Below are 24,843 nucleotides of genomic sequence, written 5' to 3'. Positions count from 1 at the left end.
TCCATTTATCTTGATTTACTTATTGTTATTCTTCAGTGCGAGTAATTTCTTTTGTCTATTTTCTTCTTTAACAGGAGTAACATTCGTTTTAAATATCGGGACTGGGGGGTGGAGAAAAGTAGAATGGCAAAGAAATAAGAGAGGTGGAAACAGACCAAGAATGGATAGATGCCCTTCTTGGCCAGTTTTGCCGTGGGGGGTAGGATTACTAGTTAGGTTCTCCTTTTCTTTTCATAAAGATATAAAGGGAGGGTTACTTGGGTTTTTTACGGGGTTGCATTTATACGGGTTCGAGGTTTATTTTCTCTTTATCATTTCACTTACTATACCCTTTCTTGCTGTTGTCACGCTTTGATCGACAATGCAGAGCTTTTATACCCAAATGTATTCAACCACATTACACACACTCATTATTTTGTCATCTAAGGGTTTTGTTTTCTTTGAGTTGGGGGTTTTTTCTTATGGGTTTTTTTGGGCGGTGTATCTATGTACTTACAAGTTGTTGTGAAGCTCATCTTAGTTTCTTTGGCTGTACTCTTCGGGAAGAGAGAGCTATATTGAAATTAATGTCTGTATTTGCAACTTTGAAATTAGCTTTAATACATTGTGAATACAATCAATTATGGCCACATTTAAGTACATTCGCTGTTAACAAATCGTGACTCATTATGGAGGTGGATCAGGTACAGGATGTAGTCACTACATCATCGAGTTGTTGTAGCCCGTCCACGAAAGCTCGTGGATGGACTGGGCTACCCGTGGGTCCCTAGCAACCCTTATGCATCTCTTCGATCTCATGTGTTGGTAGACATGTGTACGTACTAACATTTTCCAACATGAAAATTGTCGCTGTTATCGTATAACTTGATTATTAATAAAGCCTGTTGCATAATTCGCTGATGAATAATGTCTCGGTGCTCGTTTGCAAACGGATACAAAATGCACTCGAAAGAAACCCTAGCCCAGACATATTTCTCAACGTCATGCGTGAACGTGCATGCTTCCAACAACTAATCATCCGATCACCAGGCGCCACGAGATATGTTTCAAAATTTCTACCACTGCAAGACCTATGCCCTGAACCCCCGAACCCAATAAACCGCATTTTTACGCTACTAGCTATAGTATGAAATGCAAGAGATTCACGAGTGCCCACGTCAGGGATGCAATTAATATATACGCATCGACGATGCGGAAAAACAAGTTGCAGAACTGGTAAGTATTTCCGGTTAAAATCTGCCCTAGCTAGGTGCTCTCTAAGAGGCGTCTTAGACAGTTATGTGCATATGGAATTGTAACTTACATCCTTGATACTAGTAGTTATTGGATTATAGAGCTACAGGCATTTTTAAAAGCAGTGCGCCAGAAGTTCTTGAAGGTAAGGAGGGATACTCTTAAGTGGGAAACCTCTACAAACCTTGGGTTTTCCGATATAGACCCGGTCATATAGAATCACTCGCGGTCATTGGCTAATTAAATGTCTTTAGCAGTCCAACCTGGACCCAAACATACATGTGGTACGGTATCGACTGGCGAGATCGGACAGCACCAGGACTTTTACCATATTTGATTGGGACATGTGATATATTATATTTCTTCCATCATTGCACTTGGTAAAGCTCAGCTAAACCTACCACATCACCCCCACTCTTCCAACACCAGCTGCAGCTGGCATATCGGAATAACTGGCGCTTATAGCGCCCATGACGCCGTTCAATTCCCATCACTCGATACCGTGCTTCTTCATGCTTCTTCATGCTTCTCAAATTCCAAATTCCATAAATCTAGAACGAAGTGAATCAAATTTATGCCACAGCCACTTCTGCACAGCCTTGGCAAGTGGATTCTTGGCGCCAGATTATGGCTGTGCTGGTCAATCTGGAACGCAGCCGGGCTTCCGCTGGCTTCGTCATTTAGTTATTTCATACCAGTGTTAGAGTTGAACTGGGGTATGGTCCCCCCCCCCCCCCTTACGACATGTGCATATCGATAAGTAATCGATTGCTTCCCGTCTCAGCGAGCTGCCGTGTTGGTGGGAAGCCTCGTTCGATAGGAGATCGGAGGACGGGGAAGACTTGGCTAATTGGGCAGATTTGTACTAGCTGAAGGACTCGAAAAAAGAAAGGAATGAGGGAAAGAGATATTGATTCATGTCGGTTTACCTATGACGGTCAACCGCTACCAACCTACCCCACCTCCTCTTGATGTCAAGTCAAGTAAATTATAAGGCCGCGCTTATCTCATCAATTGAGTGAACATACATGTATACTAGGGGTGTGCCAACTCGCGACCGCGAGTTGTACGTTGAATTATGGGTATCAAATAAAATTTAATTCTCCCTCTACAATCATGAGGGGCCTTCGGTCCCATCCTCCTCCTCTCGTGAGTGCTCAGTACTTTGATGTGTCGTGCTGACTAATCAACATCCCTGCACCCAACAGCCAATCAGACCGTTCCAATAATAGAAAAAATAGAGACAGTACATTATAGATATTCGTTTTTTGAGGTCGCACCCTTAGACTTAAATTTAGAATGGTGTTTACAGCCCAACCCTACCCACTCTGGACAGGATAACCCTGGGAAATTGTACGTAATAAAAAGACAGACGCTCATTACCTATATCTAACTAGTAGCAATCTTGTTTCGGGTCTTTTTCAAGGAAGCATTTGGTTTCACCAGAATGTGAATAAATTTATATATAATGAGATTCAAATCCTTTCGAAATCACGGCCTGGTTGGTCTAGTGGTATGATTGTCGCTTCGGGTATTCCCTCAGGGTTTAAAACTCCTGAATTGTGACAGGTCTCCGGTTCGATCCCGGAATCGGGCCTTGCTTTTTGATATGGCGCGAGGAGGCATAGGGGGTGGGTGTGTCAACTTCAGAGTAACCTTTTTTGTATGGGAATTAGAGAAAATTCCACCGTTATGCTAGGCGCTAGTACCATTGTGTGAGTAGATCTCCCATTTCTATAGATTGATTGGCTACAAACGCCGAAGTTTACACACCTACCCACCATAGCTTCTCGAGCCATATGTAAAAGGTTATGAATACACCTTATGTGATGTTACTGGAGCAATGTGCTGAGTTCATAGCCCATCACTCGTTTCGATTGGTCTCTGAAATCTGTCATGATTGCCAAGGTATTTTGTTTTCGCCTTCATTGAGTTTCGGTCTACGCGTCTTCGTTCGCTGACAAGGGTCGATTAATGAGAGATGTCTCAGCTATAGTTGCGGACACCGGTATCCAGAGTAGGTGCGACATTGGTGTTTTTTGGCTATCACTTTCCCAATCAAGTAATAACTTGGCATTTTATTGCCAATATATGATCTTTTGTGCCAAGACATATCAATGATATTAAGAGGCAGTCCGAGAATTGCCTAATCGAGTAATTTAAATGCCCAACGATCTAGAACTATTGCCTAAATGGGCAACTTTGGGCGACATTCATTTGGTCTCTTACCAAAAACCCAACTTTTAGAAATTCAATAACTCCACAATCATAAATGATAAAATTAATTGGGCTCTGTCATGATGTAGAGAGGAGGCTAAAGCATCATTTAACAGAGAGAAAATAATTTTAGGTATGCTGGTTGGGAAGTCATCACCTCCCAAAGGTTGAGGTCAAATGTCCTCCGGTTACAGGTGTCCGCAACCATATAACTACAGTGGTTGGGATTGGGAGGAACGGCACTAATAAGTACTTACCTATTCACATGTTCATAGCTTGGGTAGGTACTAAATATCACCAAGAATCGGAAGCAGTACTTTTCCGTGCATCCTGATCTTATCAATGTCTCGGTTGATTTTAAAACTTCCAAATATATTTGCCGCTGTCAAAAAAAACTATCCCTTATAAAGTCATGATTGGCGAAATCGCTGGCATAAAGGCCAATGTCAAATACTGAATCAGTTAGAAAATACGAAAATCACCAGATGCTTACTAGGTATCTTGAATTACCAACATCTATTTCCGCTCCACCGTGTTGCATGAAACCCTGAGGAAAGCTAACCTTACCCCGCAGTTGACGGTTATTCAAGTGACGAGATTTCACCTCGCCTAAGCGAGAATTATGATTATTGCGGGATATGTTCCAACGAGGGTATAGTGTTGGTCAGATAATACATCGTGGAATCCGACTCAGGCGTTACCGTAGTGGTGGTCATGTTAGATCCTCTACCAATCATGGTTGTCCTGGAGTAATAGCTGCGGCAATTGTTTCTTAATGTGTTCAGTGGGCTGAAGGAAAAAGTCGGAAAGTCCCAAGTCTTAGTCGAAATCTTCATTGCCAAACATGTATTCACTTGCCAAGCATCGGAGAGGAGACCAGAAGCGCCCATATGTACTTATGGTGGTACGGCAGACGCCCTCGAGGCCTCATCACGTAGAAGCACTCGACATGGCGGGAGTGAAGTTCTGTTCGTACAGGTATGTATGCCCGTAGTTTTTCACAGAGTGCGTTTATCGGTCTGCATGATTGAGTAGCACCTTGCATATCACAGGTGTCGCTAGGATTATGTGAGAATCCGGGAACCATAAGTATGCAGATAGTTGTTGCTTCTAATTACAAACCGAGGAGAAAGGTATCCTGACCAGGATCTCAATCTCCACATTTCCTTCCTGTGTCAATATTTAGGATGCAATTATGAAGGCTGAAATCAACAGCTCAGCATGATCTTTTCATGCATATCATATTCAATTGGCGTTATCTCGATTCATGTGGGCATCCGCCTTAGATTAATAGTCTCTTTTTCGCTTGGTATTAATGGTGACTGAAAAGCTGTGATATGTAGAGGTGGACTGATAGAGACAGACTTTGTCTGAGACCTTGCATGCATAGTCGCGACATTGATTGGTGGATCGGAGGCAGGCGAACTCGTTCACTACGATGCCGGTCAGGTGCATGTACTAATGTAGGAATAGATTACTTGGAGACAACATCTCTGCACTCCTGATTGGAAGGAAAGGGCTAGCTCTTAGATAGGTTTCTTGCGCATGCATCTTGTACCTGTTTCATAGCACAGGCATTCCTTTTTGCTGTTAATAATATCAAGGTTTCGGGCAAACTTAGTGCGAGGGGATACATAATACATCTATATAATACCCACACGTGTACTCTTTATAGAGTATAAATCCCATCCAAGTCCTCTGTTGTTCTTCATCTCTCTTAATCGATCTCAGCAGCACCTTCTTCTCTAAACCTAACACCTCAACAATAAACCATTCAGAATGCCCATCCCAACTGAGGTTGTAGGGTCTCTTCCCCGCCCAGAGAAACTACAGGCTGTCTTCGCTGCCTGTGATAAAGGAGAAGTAAGAGATATCTCTATATCTGTGATTGGGTCTGTTATGCTAAGTTGAAGTAGGCAAGCATCGAGCAACTTCAAAAAGCTCAAGATGAGGCCTGCAAAGAGTCTATCGAGCTTATGGAGGCAGCCGGTCAGTCAATGGTGACTGATGGAGAGCAGCGTGCTAGTAGTTTTGCTACATATCCTCTCACCGACACCTTGGGTGGCACTGGTCTTGCAGATACTCTGGCTGCTGATGGGCAGTATTTGTAAGCGTTAACCATAATTGCGTATTTATTCTAGCACAAATTACTTATTATTTTACAGTGCTATCTTCGAAGATGGGCACCACCGTCAGCTCCCTCGACTGGTTAAGGGTCCCTTCCGCTACAAGAACTATGCAGCGGATTATCTCAAGAAGTCGCTTGCCTATGCCAAAAACCCCATGAAGCAAGCTGTGATCGCACCGAGCATGTTAAGTCTTCTGTACCCGCTTGATCAAGATTTGCCAGGCTATTCTAGAGAAGATTTCCTCTCAGACCTGGTCGATGAATGTGAGAAGGATATCAGAAAGTGCTTCGAAGGTTTTTTCATCCCTGTCCGTGCCCTAGAAAATTTTCTGACCAAATATTTCATATAGCTGGCGCTCAAAGAGTTTCCGTTGATTTCACTGAAGGTAACATCTCCCCCTTTTTAATTCTCCTTGCGGACTCATGGCTTCTCACTCGCTATAAACACTGTTGTGATTATTATATTCACAATTCTAATTTAGGACGTCTTGCATTGAGAAATGATCCCAGAAATCCCTGGACTGGTCGGAATATGCTCGAATCTTTCATCAAACTAAACAACCGCGTTTTCGATCGCTTTTCTGCGGAGGAGCGCAAGAATATTGGTGTCCACACGTGCCCAGGTGGGGATTGTGACTCAGTTCACAGTATCGATGTTGACTACAGTGAACTGTAATTCTCACCCATTGCAACTATTACTTGACCGGAACTGATTATTTCTTCCGGAGATAGCTTGCCCAGTATGTTCCAGATGAACGCGGGCTACTTCCTGGTTCAGATTGCCAGCGAGACGGATAGAGAAAAGGTCTATAAACTATGCGGAGAACATTCTAGAGAGGATGCAAATGGCGTTCCACAGGTGATGACTCCCCTGAGATCTTTGCCCGCTCGAAGCTAAACATTCATTCTCAAGGTTGTCTTTGTTGGTGTGATCAATCCGCTATCGCCACGCGTCGAGACTGCAGAGGATGTCTGTGAGTCCTTGATGACAGCTTCAAAATATATTCCACCGCACAGGCTTGGTGCCACAGATGATTGTGGGTTCAGCCCGTTTAGCATCGACGTGAAACCCAAGCATGGTGGACCAGACATTGCGAGAGATGTGGCGTTTAAGAAGATCAAGGCGAGAGTTGAGGGCGCGAAGATGGCAAGTGAAAGGCTCGGAATTTGAAATGATATATGCGAATTCGAAGGGCAGACCTCACAAGGTATATGTAGTTATTGGTGTTAGTAATTGTTCTAAATTCAACTTGCTCGTGTATCAGACAAATTAAATGGGTGATACTGTGCATCGTATTTCGGGGAATGTATTTGAGAAGCCCATGTTCACCGATGGCCGAGTCCTGAGTAGGGGCCCCCTAACCTTACATACATGTAGTCATGTGGGCGAAGTGCATGTTAATAACGAAATATCAGAGCATCAATGAATCCTTTAGAGCATCACGAACTTCACCGGAGCAGCCCGATTTCATTTTCTCAACCAGCCATCGACTCAAACTTGTTATCATCCTCAAGCCATTGTAATTGGGTATGGATAAAATAAAACTCAAACGAGCAAAAAGAAAAAGAAAATGGTAACAAATATTCCATCCTGTAAAAATACACCCATCTAACTGCCCATCCAGAAAGAAAAAAAAGAAATAGTAAGTCTTCTATAACAAGCTACAACTCATCCTTCTCCACATTTTTTACCTTCTTTCCCTGATTCAGCGACACACCATTCTTTTTTCGCCATTTTTCAAATACCGCGGCAATGTCCTTCCTCATTCCGCTCTCCATCTCATCGGGCAGTACGACTACATACTCCACCAATAGATCGCCATACTCGTCCATGCCCTCACTCCTATATATGGGCATTCCCTCGCCCTTGACAGCCTCCACAAAACCTGGTTGCACAGTCTGACCCTTCTTCCGTCCGAGTTGGATTTCGTGTCCATCGAGGTGAGTGAGATTTCGTGTCCAGTCCCCAAGCAGCGCCTCTCGGAGCGAGAGCACCTCTTTCCAGAACAGGTCTTTCCCGCGACGACGGAACCAAGTACCATCCGGAATCCCGTCTTCGTACTCGTGCGCTTCGTCTTCGTCGATCTTACCGTCTGCCGTTTTCTCGTGGACGTTCACAATGAGATCACCGGCGATCCATTCAGGGGATTCATCAGCCTCGTTTTCAAACGAAATCCGGATGCCACGAGGAGATCCCTTCTCGACGGAGAGGGTGTGTGTTGTTGTTTTCCGGACGACACGGTTCCCGTGGCACACTTTGCACGGGTGCGCAATGATCTGGCCCTTTCCACTACAGCGGTCGCACCTAGTCTGAACCTGCTGGAAGATGCCGGGGGCAAGCATATGTTTCACTACCCGTACTCCGCGGCCTCCACATTCGTTGCAGCTGTCCATGTGCCCGTCCTGGCTTCCTGACCCGTCGCATTCCTCGCAGATGACTTGCTTCTCGACTGAAAACTCCTTTTCGCAGCCCTTGTAGAAGTCTGCAAGTGGGATATCTACACGGACTTCCATGTTAGGTCCCTTCTGCATCCCACGCTCGCCACCGCCAAAGTGCCCGCTGCCACCGAAGAAACGTGAAAAGAGGTCAAAGGGGTCATGATGCCCGCCGCCGCCGCCGGATTTGTGGCGTTGAAGTCCTTCGGCACCATGCTGATCGTAGATACGGCGGGAGTCGCTGTCGGAGAGTGCTTCGTAGGCTTCGGCGATTTCAACGAACCTCTGATGCGCGGAGGAATCGTTTCTGGACTGGTTTTAGTATGGAAGGGGAACTCTGGCTAGGAGGTAGGGAAAGGGCAACAAACGGGTTCTTGTCTGGATGGAATTTTTTAGAGAGTTTTCGGTATGCGCGTTTTATGTCTCTGTCGTCGGCAGATTTGTCTAGTCCTAATAGCTAATCGCCCGAACGAGGTGTCAGTCAGCTTTCTTGTAGGTACACCCGCTGCCGCGCACAATCCATGTGGATCTCAATGACCAGCCAGAGGCTAGATAATTGACATTTTCCGAACTTTTGACTATCTACATACCTTATAATAATCCTGCGCAAGCACCAGCGGCAGTAGTGCCAACAGCAAAGCTGTTATGAGCCTCATCTAGAATGAGCTTGCTTTCACGAGAGCCGCAATTTAGGAAATTCAATAGTGAGAGAATAATAACGGTTTGGATTTTGACTATTATATGTGGCGTCGGAGGTCGAGAGAATGGGCCGTGTTGGTCAAGATGGTGGGAGATTTGGGAAAGTTTAACGGGACTTGAGGAGACGTGTCGCAAAGCTTGGGTTGCCTTTGAGGCTATGAAGATACCACCGTGTCCCAGACCCACGGTTTCGAGTCACGTGATGCATGATTTACTCGTTTAGGCACAATCGGGGTCATAGATGATCACTCGTCATCCCCACTCTATCACCAAAGGTCTTGGATTAGTTGGGTCGCAGCATTAATGCCTTTAGGTCATAGTTTATTGTGAAGGGCACTTGAAACTTCATCCTAGACTTGAAGTTAATGAGGTCGATGGCGTCAGGCTGTTTAATTAGATATGTAGAATATGATTATATGCACGGCCATTACTGATACTGGGACGTTTTGAAATACTGTGAGTGGTGTAATTATTCGAACTGTATTGTTGTACGTGTTTCTATCCTAAGAAAGGTCTGGCGGGGATGTACGGTACCTAGAGATTTGGTGGTGGGGGTGGGTAGAATCCTTCATAGGTCTCGACCCGGCATGTTCCTCCCTCCTTGCAATCGTCGAATGATCAATCGATTTCATGATTCATCGAATCATATCTTGAGGCCTCCCTCATATTACAACCCTCAAAAGCCAAAATATCATCTTGCAACATTTGTAGGTTAACTACATAAGTACTACATATAGATAAACGCCAAATAAATAAAGTCATTCTGTCTGGTTCGTATCTATTATCGATCCAGTTGATCGAAGATTTACCAGAAGCACCAAGACTGCTCGACATTCTCGTTTTGATGAAGAAAACTAAAGTACCGCCGTTTATCATTTCCCTACATGAAAAAGCCACCAACAGACTTGCTCAAGACAGGGCTAGGGGTGTGAATAAGCTAGGCGAAAAAACTTTAATTGCAAGTGTGTAACCTCAAGATGCACGCCAAGCGCTTGACATGCATGATGCGAAGAAAGAGAAAATTTTGACCTCAAAGAGGTCCGAGAGCTCGCCTGGTATCAACGCACATAGATAGATAAATAAGACGATCATTGGAAGTTTTCCTGGTGTTTTGGGAATATAATTTTGACCACCGTATTTCAATCAGTATGGAGAAACAGATCCCAACATACGATAAGGACCTCGAGGTCTTGCCGGAGCTTGCGAGTCAGAGCCACAATGGTGAAAGCATCGAAGTTGATAAAGCGGAACAGGCTCGAATCCTCAGAAAGGTGGATTTGTATCTCTTGCCGATCATCACATTGCTTTACTTGATGTCTTTTCTGGATCGATCCAGTATTGGAAATGCGAAGATCAGCGGTTTGTCTGCGGACCTGGGCCTGAAGCCGGTTCAGTATAATATTGCGCTCTCGATCTTTTTTATGAGCTATGTATCATTCGAAGTAAGTGATTTCCCCCCAAACTGAATATGTTATGGCTTGACGCACAAACGCTGATTACTATTACTGCTGCACAGATTCCGAGTAACATTCTGCTTAAAAAACTATCTCCAAAAAATTGGCTGCCATCTATTTGTCTTGGTTGGGGAATGTGCGAAAATCCTAATAGTCCATATAAGAGGAAAATTTGCGTCACGAATAGATACTAACTCAATCTTCAATAGTGTCTGTACTTTACACGGGATTGTTCAGAATTTTGGAGGATTGGTCGCAGTGAGAATCTTTTTGGGAGTCTTGGAAGCTGGTTTATTTGTATGTGGTTCTTCTTTCCTTTCCTGATGTGATCGGAGAAACGAAGTGGGGTAGAACAGAGACTCATTTCTACTTATCTCAGCCTGGTGTCACCTTTCTTCTCACAGTCTGGTACGTATACGCCCCTCCTAGTTGTGCCGCTGCCAAATTTTGGCACGGCCCAGTTGTATTTAGCTACAGTGCCGGCTAATACCGCCATGATCTTAGGTACCCTCGTCATGCCCTCGTTTTCCGCTTTTGCCTCTTCTTTAGCGCGGCCACCTTAGCTGGTGCTTTTGGCGGACTGCTAGCTAGAGGGCTTGTCGAACTTGATGGGACTGGAGGCCTAGAAGGGTGGAGGTATGTGCACCCGCTTCTTTAGACGAGAAGCGGAACAGAGGGCGCTAAACCATATTGGGGGTAATTACACAGATGGATCTTTATCGTCGAAGGCCTTATCACTGTAGTTGTTGCAGTCTGCGCCTACTTCTGGATCCAGGACTCACCGGAATCTGCAAGCTTTCTATCAGTGGCCGATAAGAAAGTCCTTGCTTCGATTCTGGCACGTGACATGAGTGGTGAAAGCCAGGAGTTCTCATGGCCCGAAACTCGGGCTGCCTTTGGAGAATGGAAGGTATGGACAAGTGGTATTATATGTGTCGGTATCGCATTGCCGACCTTCTCCTTCGCGCTGTTCATACCGACCATCATAAACGGCCTTGGGTACACTGCTACAAGGTCGCAACTTATGACCGTACCCCCATATGTCGTAGCATTTTTCTTCACAATAAGTGTGGGATGGTTGTCGGATAGGCTGAAAGTCCGCGGTATCCCATTGCTTATATTTACTGCCGTCGGTATCGTTGGATATACCATCCAGATCTCTGTAGACCATCAGAAGCTCAATGTAAAGTACTTCGCAACCTTCCTTTCCGCAATCGGTATATTCACCACCTCCGGCCTCAATATCCCGTGGCTGAGTAATAATCTTCGGGGACACTCAAGGAGAGCCACGGGTAGTGCGATTCAGGTGTCGATAGGCCAGCTGGGTGGGGTTGCTGCAGCTTATATCTATCGCCAGCAGGATTCACCAGATTATGTGATGGGTCATAGTTTGGCGTTAGGGTCCTTGGTATTGGCATTCGTGACTACTGCGCTGCAGTCGTGGTGGATGAAGAAAGAGAATGATGCTCTGGATCGGAAAGCTAGAGAGGAGGGTGTTGATGATGGATTTAGATTCACACTTTAGGTGTATTATCTAGACCTTTATAAATACTTAGTAGATCACAATAGATTAGTAGCATATACGTCAACATATAAATATGAGCTGGGAACTGTCTTTTCTGACTCGGGTAGGGTATTTTTCCAGTTACTATGCAGTTTATGGTCGTTGGAATCATATCATTGACACTGGCCGTGTATCACAACCCATCACCGTACGTGCACAACCCCAAAAATGTATTTTCAACATTTTTTATCTGATACACCTATGGTGCTAATTCGAAAATGTAGTATACCCAAGAGTTCTGAACCAAACATATGGGTATATCTAGCTAGGGAAATAATCTAATAGCATCAGCTCAACCGAACGCACCCAAACCGTAAACTCCCTGCGGCATGACTTTTTCCGAGCGTCTGCTGCGAGACTTATGCCTAATCATCCCTGGAATAAACCGAGGACAAAGGTACCAAATTGCACTTCGCTTTCGTGGAGCAAGTACATCCGGATCTAAATCGGCTCTTTGGCAGCTAACAAAAGATCTGATCTAATCCGAGGGGCTTGGACAGAAACCAACCGTGAGACCTTTTTCAGAATAGAAAAAAAATAAAAATGCGTATATCGCATCCTATTATTCGAGCGAATAGCCTCCATGTATGTAGTGGTACACCCTATAAGAAAACCCGTTATGTCCAGAAATGAATCTCGAAAAGCAGACATTTGTATCCAGTCGACTAAACCGTCGCACAAGAAAGAGTAAGAGTATCAGGTTCTAAAGTTTCGCCTCCTCTTTAACAGTCCCAATTTGTAATTTTTCACTGTACTTCTTAAGCACACCCTCATTATGGTACTAATTCCCCCAAAGTAAGCAATCGTCTAATCCGACACGTTCACGGTAGCTCAAGTTACATACCTTCCAGAACTGCTTGCTAGCATCCTTTCCAGCAACCCGCTTCAGGATTTTGGCGCCCCCCGGATGCTCGTCGACAAACGCTAATGAAATTACAAATCAGAAAATTGCAAACTGGCAAGTATGCATGGACAGGACATACCAGTTACATCATAGACTCCATTGTCGATGACTATGTACATCCCCTTCTCTGCGTCCTTGTGGGCTGCGACATCATTGATGGTGAACTGCTTCATCTCTTTGGACATTTTGTTTGGAAATCCGATGTTTTAGTTGCAGTTCTTGTCACTTGACCGTAAAATCGGATCCAGTTTTAACAAAGGCTGTGGGAGCTTTAAACGAATGCTGGTCTGTAAAACCGTCCATGTTGAACCAACCGTACCGAGGTTGTTGATCTAGTCCCCCGGTCTTGCTCGGTAGTTCAAAGTAACCACTTATGTCCCGGTGCATGTGATTGGCTAAGTAGGTACTCAAAGGTTACCCGGCTGTCGCTTGTTACTGGTTCGAGCAACGACAAGGTAAGAGAAATAAATAATCACCTACAAATAACCCTATTAAGGAGGTCCCAAAATGGAATCTCTTAGATTTTAAGTAGTCTTAAAGTTAACATAAGAAAACGGTAATATTCACACTAGGGTTTAGAAGAAACAGTACGAGTGATAATCTGTGACGCCAAGGTTTCAAGGAAATTTGGGTGATCTGGATATAATAATAATTATTACTACTGTCAACTATACGTAGGCCAGGTAAGTTGGCGCATTACCATGGCCTGATCAGAACATGTGTGAGTGAGTCCGCTCAGATATAGCGGCAAGGGAAAAGGTTCTTCTCAATTCCTCATGGGCGGAGCCCAAGAATTGCAATGATAAGAACCTAGCTTTGCTCTCTCGGATCCACGATTGAGCTGGAGAGAGGAAAATTAGGGGCGGAGTTGTTCCTGCTGCCTGAGGAAAGAAAGACTTGGAGAGTGTGGATAATACAGTCGACTCTCGTTATAGTGATACCCGATATAGTGATAGTCTTCTTATAAGGATGATGGTTGCCGGTCCCCCTTTTTTAGTATGGGGTATTAGTGATATTTCGTTATAAGGATATCATTAGGTATTTAGTGATAAATTGTATGGGTATCCTTATATCAAGAGTAGTCTTGGCGTGGTTCACATAAAAAAATTTCACGGACATCTGGAAAATCATAACCTAACATCAACATGGAGGGGGTAAAGAAAAAGGAAAAGAGACAGTACTTTTCCGAAGCGGAAAAGCAAGCTATATGCGAAAGAAACAATCAAGAATATATACAAAATGGAAAGCGTCCGGGTTGGAGGGAGATTGCCAGCTGGTTCGCTGAGACGCACAATGGTAAAAAAATATCCCAAGCGGGGGTTAGCACAATCCTTTCCAAGCGTTCTGCAGATCTCTTAGGGCAATCACTTTCTGCTCCGCAGGCTGTCAGCAAGAGGAGGAGAGCTGTATACTGGCCTAAACTAGACGATGCCCTTTTTGAATGGCACATGCGCATGCAAGGTCGTGTAACGATCACCGGGCTGGTCATTAAAGAAAAAGCTGCGGAATTTTTTCCTCTGATTTATCCAGGTACGTAGTCACAGTGTCTATGTTGATAACATAGGATATGTACTAACGGGCTTTTATAGGAGAGGAAGCACCTAAATTCTCTGACGGGTGGCTTACAATCTGGAAAAAGAGGCATTCAGTCAAACAGATCGTCCAACATGGGGAGGCGAGTGATGCACTTCGACACCATTGTGTTCTTGCTCTCGATGAAATGAATAGCATACGTCAATTATTAGAAGATTACCACCTACAAGATATTTACAATTTCGACGAAACTGGATATTTCTTCCGAATGCAGCCTGATAGACGGCTCTCTACGACTTCAATGGAGGGTGAAAAAAAAGATAAACTCAGGATTACTGTTGCACTAACGTGCAATGGTACTGGATCTCATAAGCTACCGCCTTGGATTATTGGTAGAGCTGAAAACCCGAGGTGCCTCAAAAATATCAATAGAGACTCTTTAGGTGCTGTCTATCGCTTCAACGAGACAGCCTGGATGAAGCATGATATTATGGTGGAGTATTTGCATTGGTTCGATCGTAAAATGAGAGGACGGAAAGTGGTATTATTGATGGATAATTTTTCAGCCCACGAGTTAGGAGTTAGACTTATTGGAGGTGAAAAAGCATTAGAAAATACTCTAATTGTCTGGCTCCCGGCGAACACTACATCAGTTTGGCAACCGCTCGATCAAGGGATTATACAGGCTTGGAAAGCTCATACGAAACGGCATCAAATAAGACATCTAGTCCGAGAGGTTGAAAGAACACCTGAGGGAGGAAAGATACCTAAAGCAACACTTTTACAAGCTATCCGTTGGGCTGTGGAGGCATGGAATACCGACCTTAAACCATCTACTATCTTCAACTGTTTTACAAAAAGCACCGTCAAATTTTTCGGTCCTATTCAACTACGACATGAAGGAGACAACCCTGAACCACTGTTGAACGTAGAAGGGGCGGAAATTGAAGCTATTATAGCGGAAGTACAACAGGATATGGAATTCCTACAAGGGGTGAATCATTTACCTCTCGGAGATGATATTAACCTTGATGAATTTTTCAATCCAATTGAAGAACGGGTGGATGATGAGTTGAATCAAATAGAGGTAAAAAATACTCGGCAGCTACTAGTAATTCTTTATCTAACATTTATATTAGCCTAGCATCTTGAACCATTATCTCCCAGTCAACAAGGAGGAGCAACTAATTTGGGAGGAAGCCGACTCGGATGAGCCTGAAAAGCCTGAAGAAATACCTCAGCTCAAAGTCACAACACCCGCTGCCTTTGAACACCTCAAACAACTAGAGCTTTACTTCTTGCAATCTGAGGACTCTGATTCGGTCTCAGCTGTCTTAACTGGGCTAACCAATGCGAGAAGGGTGTTGGAAGATAAAAGAAAAGAGCAACTGTTACGGCAACCTCAGCAAAAACTCACAGACTTTTTTTCACCTACCAACCGGGTCTTTTCCCATCCCTAGTAGCTAGTTAGAAATTTAATTACATTTTCGAAAAAACCTAACCCTGTACTTGTTAAAGTGATACTCTCTTTATAAGGATGCCACTTCCCGGTCCCGACCTCATCACTGTAACGAGAGTCGACTGTAAGGGTGTTTATATGGTCGATAAGAACATGTACGCGAGGTTTGCACAAGCCCAGATTTCTACCGAAACGTAATGGAGTTAGATAAATTAACCCTATAGTACTAGTACATGTAGTTATAGCCAATCCTGACAAAATTTAACTAAATACACCATCTACCGCAGCTCCGGTAGTGCACTTAGTAGCACGCCCGTCCGTAACGATAATCACCGCCTTCATTGGCCGAGAGAAATCCTGAATATTGGGATTTTCGGGGGTTTAATTCCTCAACGGGGCGTTGTTTTTGGTTTTGGTGGAAGGCTGGGGTTGGGGACGTTTCGGGGGGGGGGGGGGGGCGGGGGGCTGGGTTTGAGGGTGCTTTTTGAGTTAATTATTTTTTTGAGATTCGAGAGCTTTTCCTTTGAGGGGAGAAGGGTCTAAGGCTTGGTTACTAGCTATCTCTACATTTACGTATATTATACATGTAGCTAGTCAGAAGGGTATCCACATAACACGTTATCGGTTGCTAGCTTTGAGTAAGCTACCATGGCCATACTTCGATCATGGCGCCGTGTGAAATAACTAACCTTAGCTACAGCCACTCAGCAAAAGTGTTCGTGATTTAGTTTTAATGTCAGTGCGCAGTGTGGCGCACCCGTAATGTTGATGTTATTAAAGTTGAAATTCAAAACAAGGAAAAATATATAATATAGTTCGTGACTATATATAAAAAAAGATAGGTCATTGATCTTATTCTTCATTGATTCCTGGCGCCATTGATCACCGGGAAAGTCTTCTCTTGGGGTTTTTTTTTGATGGTCCGCCACGGTTACCTATGGAGAAATGTCTCACTCCGAAATCGGAATCACGAACACTTTTGCAGAGTGGCTGTACATACCGTACCTAATTATAATTCATCTCCCTCAGATATTTCTCTACGCAAAATCCATCACAAACCCAAGAAAAGCAGATATTTGCCAGGCTGGCTGTAAGTTGTCCGCTCCAGTGTTTTGATACCTGATTCCTAGAGAAATCCAGGGTTAACTGGGGTAGCTATTCTCCAGAAACTCGCTTTGCAATCATTATCTACCGAAACATAAATTGAAATTGAGGTGCATGAAATGAATACTTTATTAACTAAACCTGTGAAATACAGTTCTAGTCTCGTTAATAGGTTCTCTCCGCTCGCGGACAGCTAGGAAGAGGGTTGTATAAAACCTTTGATATGACGTCGACTAGTTACGTTGTCTAATTTACTGTATATGCGCTAGTTTCTAGGTTCATCGATCGGGTACTTAAGTATGTGTAGGCATATATCTATTTGATAGCCGGAGCCACGCATAGATTTCTGGCAGCTCTCGGGCGTACACATATACCAAAGTTTCTGAACAATTACATGAATTATAGGATGTACTTGTACGTTATATATCTGCTCCAGCTATGATTATATGGGTTTTAGAACCCTATAGTACCATTCCATATCCAGAAACACCAATGCCTAACCGTGCTACCGCTATCAAATAGGTTGGCGGTTGCATATGCTTAGAAGTTATCAATTCTGACAATGGGAAGTTGGTTAAAAGTGCTGTTTAGTTGAGCGGATACGTTCGGCTACCAGCCTTAGTTCACGATAATTGTATTTAGATTAGCCAATGATGACAAGGTTAATTGTCGTAATATAACACGAGAACCTTTTTTACGGGGAAAGATCTCTTCCACTAGAACATCTTATCTATCGAACGTCCGTGACGCAATTAAGCCTTTTGGTCAAAGAGCCTGGTATTTTGTCTATAGTATTACAATTAATACGGCCGGCACCCGCGGGCGAAACAAGTTTCCGTGATCTTGAATGCATATATAGTAATTAGCAATAACTGCCCCAAGTTAGTTGACCAGCTGGAAAAAGTGGACTATCGAGATTCATACTGGCCTAAGGAATAGTTTCATCTATCTTTAGCTTTCTAATAATAAATACATTTATTCCTACCATATCTGTTGTGATTGTGGAGTTATATTTGTGTCAATCTCAAGTGCTTAAGCCTCAAAGGTGATTTCGAAGACAACCCCATGGCCAGTACTACATGTAGTATCAACATCATTATATGTGAGTCAGCAAGTCTGTGCGGGCGTACCAACGCACGCATTGCTTTGTAAGTTTTCAGCTCTGAGGATTCATGAGATACGTATGCTTGATTGGTTATAAGTCGGCCGATCGGTCCCCGTACGTACGTCGATATATATGGACGTCAGAGAACATATATAATTGCATTTAAGTGTAATTAGATAGAATAATGCGCTCAAAGAGAGACCTCGGAAGGACCTAAGTGAGCTGCAGGAAAACCTAGAGGAAGAAGAAATGGGATGTTGATAGCTTTCTGTATTAAGGCCTAGGTATCTTCATACGACTGAACATTACTTGGTAATTCTTTGTCTCAGGGCCTCTAGCAGCTTATGCATTCGATATCTAACCATGGTTTCAATATATGTGAAGCATGCACGCGCCTGCACACCGATCTTTCCGAGACTGGGCTCATGTATTATGTATTTCCCAACTCGAGCGGTGTATCTGTTCAAATAAACTTTCAAGTTGTAACTGTGTGCTTTAGTGTAGTCGCGCACATATGTAATGTCCCGGGCGATTGGCGAATGCTTCGGATTCGCGAATGGAGTACGGCCTCATACATATGTGGCTGGATCAGCCTATTCGCGAACAACCCGGACAAAATATAGTTTTAGTAGAAAACATCACCAACAACTAAAGTCAATGATTTAGGTCAACCTCCAATAATCTCTGTAGCCTTGGGGGCCTCCAGATCTGCGGCCTCCGGGGGGCTCGGGGAGCCCACCCACATCAATAATTGGCGCCTCTGCGACGCCTGCAACCTTCAGCAACCTCAATGACACATTAGCATCCCCCCACGTGCACGACTATTAATAGGCCCTGCAACCTCCATTAGTGCCCAAAATCATTGGTAGATAGGTTTCAAAACTACGTTTTACTACCCTTTGACCAGTCCATTCGTTAATGAACCGGTCCGCGGTCCGTCTCAGACGTATGGAATAGGCAGTCCATCCGCGAATTCGAGATATTCGCCAGTCGCCCGGAACACCCACAGGGTCCTCCCGGTGGTTAGACGGACTTTCAATGTTTGATTTTACTGGGACATACCCGAAAGATTCTCTATCGCTGTTATGTACCAGTGTTTATCGACACACCAAACAATTCTGCCAAGCTCAAGCTGGGGAACAAAATGAGTTTTAAGCGTCAGTTATTGTAGGATGTATAACGCCTTGGCACGTGAGTCGAGACGGTATGCATGGAGGCCATACATACATGATACAGGGGGTATTTGACTTACCATAGTATTTTAGGGATCCGGAGTTAACTTGCAATTGCTCATCACGGAGCAGTTCAAATTTCAAGATTATCTCTAGACTCTTATAATTACCTCCCTTATCCTAGGCCTCTTAATATATCGCAAGAGCTCTTCTCGTTTGTGTGGGACTCATGTATTTAGCTTTCATCTGGAAAGTCTTGGCATGTTTGTTCTATCATCTCTGCAAGAGAGATATATGTAGTGTCATAGTCGTGGATAAAACATTGCACAATTCGATTGCATTTGAATTTCCTAGCTTCAACGTAAAAGCGCCAATATTGATCATGGGGCTCTCTAGGCGTAGGTGAAGTCGTGTGGCTTACGCATGTCGCCCGGGTAACTCCAGGATGTTGTGAAACTCAACACCTTGAGTACATAGCTTGCAATTGTCAAGCTGTCAAGTTTCGAGCTCATCATAGGATATGCTTGAAGTTTAGTCGTTTTACTTACGAATCATCGAAAACTACATCCTGGACTGGTTTGGTACGTGCTGCTTATCAAACGATACCATTAAACTCATACATCTCTGAAAGTTAAGCTTATGTCTTGTGTGTGTGAATATATGAGGTCATAGCTGATATTTATAATATTTCCAGAAATCTGCCGAAGTTTGGCAGAACTTATCACTGACACAAAACATGGAACATTCAGTAAAGATTCCACTTGTAGCAACGCTATTGGTTCACTTGGATGCTAATTTAGAACCAATTAACCTGAAAGCTTTACCCCCCCAGGAAATCACCATTCGAGCGTGTCTTAAGTCATTTCCCATTTGTTGATGGTCTCCTCGCTCAATTGACTACGGTGGAACTTCTCCGCCTTACCAATGTCTCACAGACAGCTCGCACACAAATTTACGGCCACACACCCTCGTTTCGTGTTTTTAACTTTGTCCGCTTTTGCCAAGAGGGGGACCACCGTGCTCTTCCTAACCTCTGGCCCCATAACGCAACAAACAAGCTGCGTGATTGGGAATACGACAGTAGTGTTAAAAAATATCCATACATCGATGTGAATGAATGGGAATGCAATTGCAAGGCTTGTCGTTATTACAGCCATTTGGAGTATTGTAGGGGTGATCCCTTACTCGGGCAGGCACGCCTTCGGACCGAATATTATTACAGAGGTCTTAACTCTACTAAGCTTCTTTCAACTCTCAGAAGATTACCGGATAGTATGCCACTGACTATACTCATACTTGATGGCACTGATGTGGATATGTGTTTTGTGGAAGAATGCTTTAAGACAACATGGGGTGGTGCTTGGTTGAAAGAGTTGAGTTTGAGGAAGTGTGCAAAAATCGAACACTTCGATCTCCTGGAATGGCTTGGACCCGCCTTTTATAGAAACGTGATTCATGGATTGCGAGTTTTGAAGGTATGTTTCTCATGTGTTTGTCTTAGGACATTTATGCACTCTTTTATTATAAGATAAAGACTCATAATAAAGATTATACTTTTGTACACCACTGACTGTATCTTAGCTTTGGGGTTGTGGCACATTATCTCCAAAGGGGGCCTTTAAACCTTCATTGGCCACTGGGAATTCTTCTGGGAATCAGGTAAATGCCGATGCTGTAAATCTACCACAAAACGATCTTTCCGGCAGCAGCCCAGATGCGCAAACGCCTATCAACACTGAAGCCGCGGCCGCACCCCCGAGCTCGGGGAGGGCCAATCATGCAACCCTCTCTCTCACTTCGTTATGTCGTCGAATGAAGATAAACCTCGATATTGGACTTTGTACGATGAAGCAACAGTGTGTCAGTCTACAAGCCATTGAACGTGCATACGCTGCCCAAGACATACTTGATGCTATAGGCGGTGTCATGGGTATTCCACCGCATGTGAGGGATAACCAGCTGGCCGATTTGGTTGTACTCGCTGAAAAGAAGCCAATAAAGAGGAAGTGCTGCGTGACAGGATGCAACGTGGTTATAGTAAGTTTAAGCTCTCTTCTCGCTTAACATTACTAGTTGCCATTTTATAGTGAAAGTCTCAATCATAGTGCTTGCGTGGGGTTTAACGGGGTCCAGGAGGCGGGATCGCGGGAGGATATATCATAATTTTCCGGAACAAAAAAAAGATTACTGACGAATACTAAATAGGTGAAGGCCCTGTGTATGAGCTGTGAGGAAAACATGACCTGTCAGAAGTGTCAGAAGTATGTGGAGTCCGCCTACATACCCTCTTTCCCCAAATAAACCTACATAATTTGTGTGACCTTCACGTCATGTACCCCGCAAATTATTCGGTTTCCCGGTCTATATAATCAACTTAGTTTTATCACTTGGACTGACTTTCACCTGATAGCTTCTATTGCCAACACCACGCTTCGAGTGAATACCTGGATTTGCTCTGCCCTATCTGTGGGCCCTGCTGCAAAAACTGCTTCCCTACGTATTCGACCGAATGCAGTGAATGCGACCAGCATTTCTGCAACGAGCATTATCCTAATGGGAGGTGTTTGATTGAATTGGATACTGTCACAGGGGATCTTTTACTTATAGATGAAAGCGAGGTTATTGCGGAGGAGAAAATGGTCGAAGACGGGCAAATAGAATACCAGGACCTATTTCCTGGACGAGGGCGTAAGAGATATGAAAAGTGTAAGGATTGTGGAGTGATAACCTGCCGGGAATGTATCGATGAGGCCGGCTGGCAATACTCCATTTGTAAAACCGTCTTTGGTCTGGGCTGTGGGGGAATAATCTGCGAAGAATGTTCAAATCATTGTGGGTTTTGCGGCGCGGTAGGCTGCGAATCTTGTATGACGGTCGATCCGAGAGGTATTGTTGCTATCTATCTTCTACCTTTCGTTATATCTTGGTGGTGTTGGATGTGTGCTAAGTCAATAGGTGACTTCTACTTCGACGACGTCTGGCCATGCCGTGGGTGTGCCATACCACCAGAAGTAGCTCAAGAAGAGGCACGTCAGTTGATAGGTGATTGCGGCGTTCCAGGTCTCGTTGATACAGATAAGGATAATTTTTCGAATGTGGATAGGACGATTGATTCAGACAAGGAAGATCTTGAGGACCCCGATATGGTACCGGAGTTAGTTGATCCAGACCAGGATGGTTATTAGGAATGAAGATGATGCATGTAACTATGTACCTCCAAACTATCACGATAGATATAAGACAAAAAACGACCTACCAATGTAGACCCAAAAAGGACTGAGCACAGAAGGAAAGGGAAAAGAAGGGAAAAAATGAAACGAAATGTGAAATAGTGGAATGTGAGGCAATTACCACTATCTCCTATTATCTAACCAGTCTCTAATGCACATATCACGGTTACTGCCATTTGTGTACTACCTACGATGGTTACTGAGATGATAACAAAGACAGCTTCATTTTCTTCTATGTCTATTTTAAATGGACAGCTATTAGAAGCTTATCTACAAATGAGTGCACCTTTAGATGATCTTTATCGAGATGCGCGTTTTGATCTATATGATTACCTAGATTTGACCAGTCTTTTCAGCACATTCGTCGACCAGAGATTTATTATCCATACTGGAATAACGGTTGTGTACATGTAGTTTTCTCGCTACTTTCGGTGCTGTAAATACCGATTATCATTGATGATGCGTTTGGAGTGTCGTTCTTAATAATCCTTTCTCAATTCATTTCCTTGCTTGCTGGAAATACTGGATTGGTTGGCTGCATGTCTAGAACCATGGATGATAAATTGTCCCATAGGTCACGTTGGTAGTGATAGATTATACTGATGTTTGTAATCAGCTACACTGCGGGGTACTTTCTCGTGTAAGACAGCTACATGTAGCTGCTATGGTTCCTTGTTATTTCAAAAGACATGAAATTAGATTCTTTTCATATTTACTGTCTTTGTTTTACAAAATCATCGGTTAAAGACGACAGGCTACAGATGATCTTGCCGTTTGCCGTTGTCACAATGCATACCACGGGGTTCAAGGTTGAGGCTCATATGTTGTCGTACAATGACATCCAAAATGGAGATAGTTGTCAGTCATGTGTACTCAAAGTACATTGTGTTATCCGAATCAACCCTCTTTATCACGATTCTCCATACTGCTACTCGATATGGGCTTTGATTCCATCTACTACCTAATTGTAGAAAGAGGTCAGTGGCCGGTATACCTTGTAGAATAGAACTGCCGACGAGTTAGGTCCGAACTCATGGCTTGGATAACGAACGGCAGTTGAGTAAGCCGTGGATCGTTTGACGTTTTTATCTTCTTCCTCTTTCTTTTTCTTTTTCCTTTTCTTTTTCTTTTTCTTTTTCTTTTCTTTTTTTTTTTGAATTCATGCAGTGCACACGATTTGTTCCGAGCTAAAAAGAAGCGCCGGCCCCGATCCCGAACCTGGAGTCTTGCGCATATTGCCATCACCCCCACCATCACTTCCGCCTAGATGCGAGATGCAGTATGTACGCGCAATGACGATGTGCATGCTGCAGCAAATCCGTGCAGAAGACGGGCTGAACGGGATCCCGTTGGCTTGGAATCATGTATGGTGACAGGCAAACAACTTGAGAAGTTCGAGACAGAGGCCTAGGAACGAAGCTGTAGAGGAGTATTGAGAGAAGAGGCGAGAGGTTATGCATCGGATCGTGATACGAGATGTACGGCGAAGAGGCCGTTTGCACTTTGCTGTAGAGAGGACATTTGTAGGTAAGTATTTACTTAGGGGGGTACAAAATGCGCAGTGAGTATCATAATCTTGTGATAGGCCTACCTATCACCCTGTCCATCTCCACAACACCCCCGACGTGTGAAGAGCTACCTCCTTACCTACTGGACTCAATCGTGTCCCGAACCCCGTCGCAAACGGCAATCAAAGAGGGGGAGGGGCGGACTTGGTGATCACTAGGGTTAACTTTCCAATCAATAATGAATCATCATCAGCGCCACCCCTCGAGACCTAGGATTTTTGTGTAGGCCTACGGATGAACATGGGGAGAACAGACAGGGACCAATCTTTATCATCGCCGGAACCCGCGACAAGCTCTCGTACCTGGGCTTATGTCTCAAGCGAGTGCCGCGGTTATGTGAGGCCATCTTCATCTTCAATAACGTGCGTAACTGTCATCTTCAGGCCCATCATTTGCTCGCTTGGGTTTTCCATCTAATAGGACCCCACAACCCTGTGAAATCTCCATCGATTTCTGGATCCCTTGTCCAATTCTAGATCGGGACCCATCTATCTTGGTCCTGCATACTAGAGGAGGCTTTATTAAGACATCACCCATGGCTCTGGCAAGGCTGTACCAATGCCTGTAGCCCGCTCCTCATTTTTTCAACCCCCGTCTAGAGTCACTAGTCAGATTTTCTGAAATGTTTGCTGCACAAGAGGTAGTTTCCTCTCAATCCAACAGATTCTTATCTAGCCTAGAAAGTTACTTGACATTAATTCGAACAGACGAGTAGAAGCTACAGGAAACCTCCAATTTCGATTTCACCGCAGTTGTTACACCTCGCACGTACCTGCATCTTTACTCACCATAAGTACTGGTACGGCGCCCCAGGATCATTTCCTACCAACAGAAATAATCGTACATTTCCAATTTACAATAATTCCAGGGTTCAAGCTCGGACGAATCTAGACATTAACAGAAAACCTACTTTGGAAAGTCGGATATCATACACATCCGTCAACTATTATCAAACTCTCTCCCGCGTACACTTGACGTCTCGGTATATTCAAAAGAGCAATAAAAAGTGTAAATCGTATACTGTCATTAGAAACTAC

General features: G+C 44.0%; 6 protein-coding genes across 6 annotated transcripts; 4 read left to right on the top strand and 2 right to left on the bottom strand.

Moving 5' to 3' along the window:
• Positions 1-5,229: 5,229 nt before the first annotated feature.
• Positions 5,230-6,749, top strand: H6S33_005465 (uncharacterized protein; the record flags this gene model as incomplete). The annotated part of the gene is made up of 7 exons (XM_044836813.1): positions 5,230-5,313; positions 5,367-5,557; positions 5,616-5,872; positions 5,929-5,964; positions 6,061-6,250; positions 6,311-6,437; positions 6,492-6,749. 7 exons carry the CDS (start codon positions 5,230-5,232, stop codon positions 6,747-6,749), a joined length of 1,143 nt encoding a protein of 380 aa, XP_044698774.1.
• Positions 6,750-7,240: 491 nt separating this feature from the next.
• Positions 7,241-8,670, bottom strand: H6S33_005464 (uncharacterized protein; the record flags this gene model as incomplete). Its single annotated transcript, XM_044836812.1, has 3 exons — positions 7,241-8,321; positions 8,383-8,471; positions 8,605-8,670. 3 exons carry the CDS (start codon positions 8,668-8,670, stop codon positions 7,241-7,243), a joined length of 1,236 nt encoding a protein of 411 aa, XP_044698773.1.
• Positions 8,671-9,861: 1,191 nt separating this feature from the next.
• On the top strand, positions 9,862-11,692 carry H6S33_005463 (uncharacterized protein; the record flags this gene model as incomplete). Its single annotated transcript, XM_044836811.1, has 4 exons — positions 9,862-10,155; positions 10,377-10,456; positions 10,672-10,803; positions 10,876-11,692. The coding sequence occupies 4 exons, from the start codon at positions 9,862-9,864 to the stop codon at positions 11,690-11,692; spliced, it is 1,323 nt and encodes a 440-aa protein (XP_044698772.1).
• A 742-nt stretch (positions 11,693-12,434) lies between these two features.
• On the bottom strand, positions 12,435-12,820 carry H6S33_005462 (uncharacterized protein; the record flags this gene model as incomplete). Its single annotated transcript, XM_044836810.1, has 3 exons — positions 12,435-12,512; positions 12,576-12,655; positions 12,715-12,820. 3 exons carry the CDS (start codon positions 12,818-12,820, stop codon positions 12,435-12,437), a joined length of 264 nt encoding a protein of 87 aa, XP_044698771.1.
• A 960-nt stretch (positions 12,821-13,780) lies between these two features.
• Positions 13,781-15,628, top strand: H6S33_005461 (uncharacterized protein; the record flags this gene model as incomplete). Its single annotated transcript, XM_044836809.1, has 3 exons — positions 13,781-14,165; positions 14,225-15,255; positions 15,308-15,628. 3 exons carry the CDS (start codon positions 13,781-13,783, stop codon positions 15,626-15,628), a joined length of 1,737 nt encoding a protein of 578 aa, XP_044698770.1.
• Positions 15,629-20,282: 4,654 nt separating this feature from the next.
• On the top strand, positions 20,283-22,193 carry H6S33_005460 (uncharacterized protein; the record flags this gene model as incomplete). The annotated part of the gene is made up of 6 exons (XM_044836808.1): positions 20,283-20,483; positions 20,590-21,045; positions 21,214-21,269; positions 21,419-21,696; positions 21,964-21,996; positions 22,069-22,193. The coding sequence occupies 6 exons, from the start codon at positions 20,283-20,285 to the stop codon at positions 22,191-22,193; spliced, it is 1,149 nt and encodes a 382-aa protein (XP_044698769.1).
• Between the last annotated feature and the right edge of the window lie 2,650 nt (positions 22,194-24,843).

Source organism: Morchella sextelata (genome assembly GCF_020137385.1).
Source record: "Morchella sextelata strain SCLS chromosome Unknown scls_2, whole genome shotgun sequence".
Lineage (NCBI taxonomy): Eukaryota > Fungi > Ascomycota > Pezizomycetes > Pezizales > Morchellaceae > Morchella > Morchella sextelata.
This window is presented reverse-complemented; position numbering and strand designations above follow the sequence as displayed.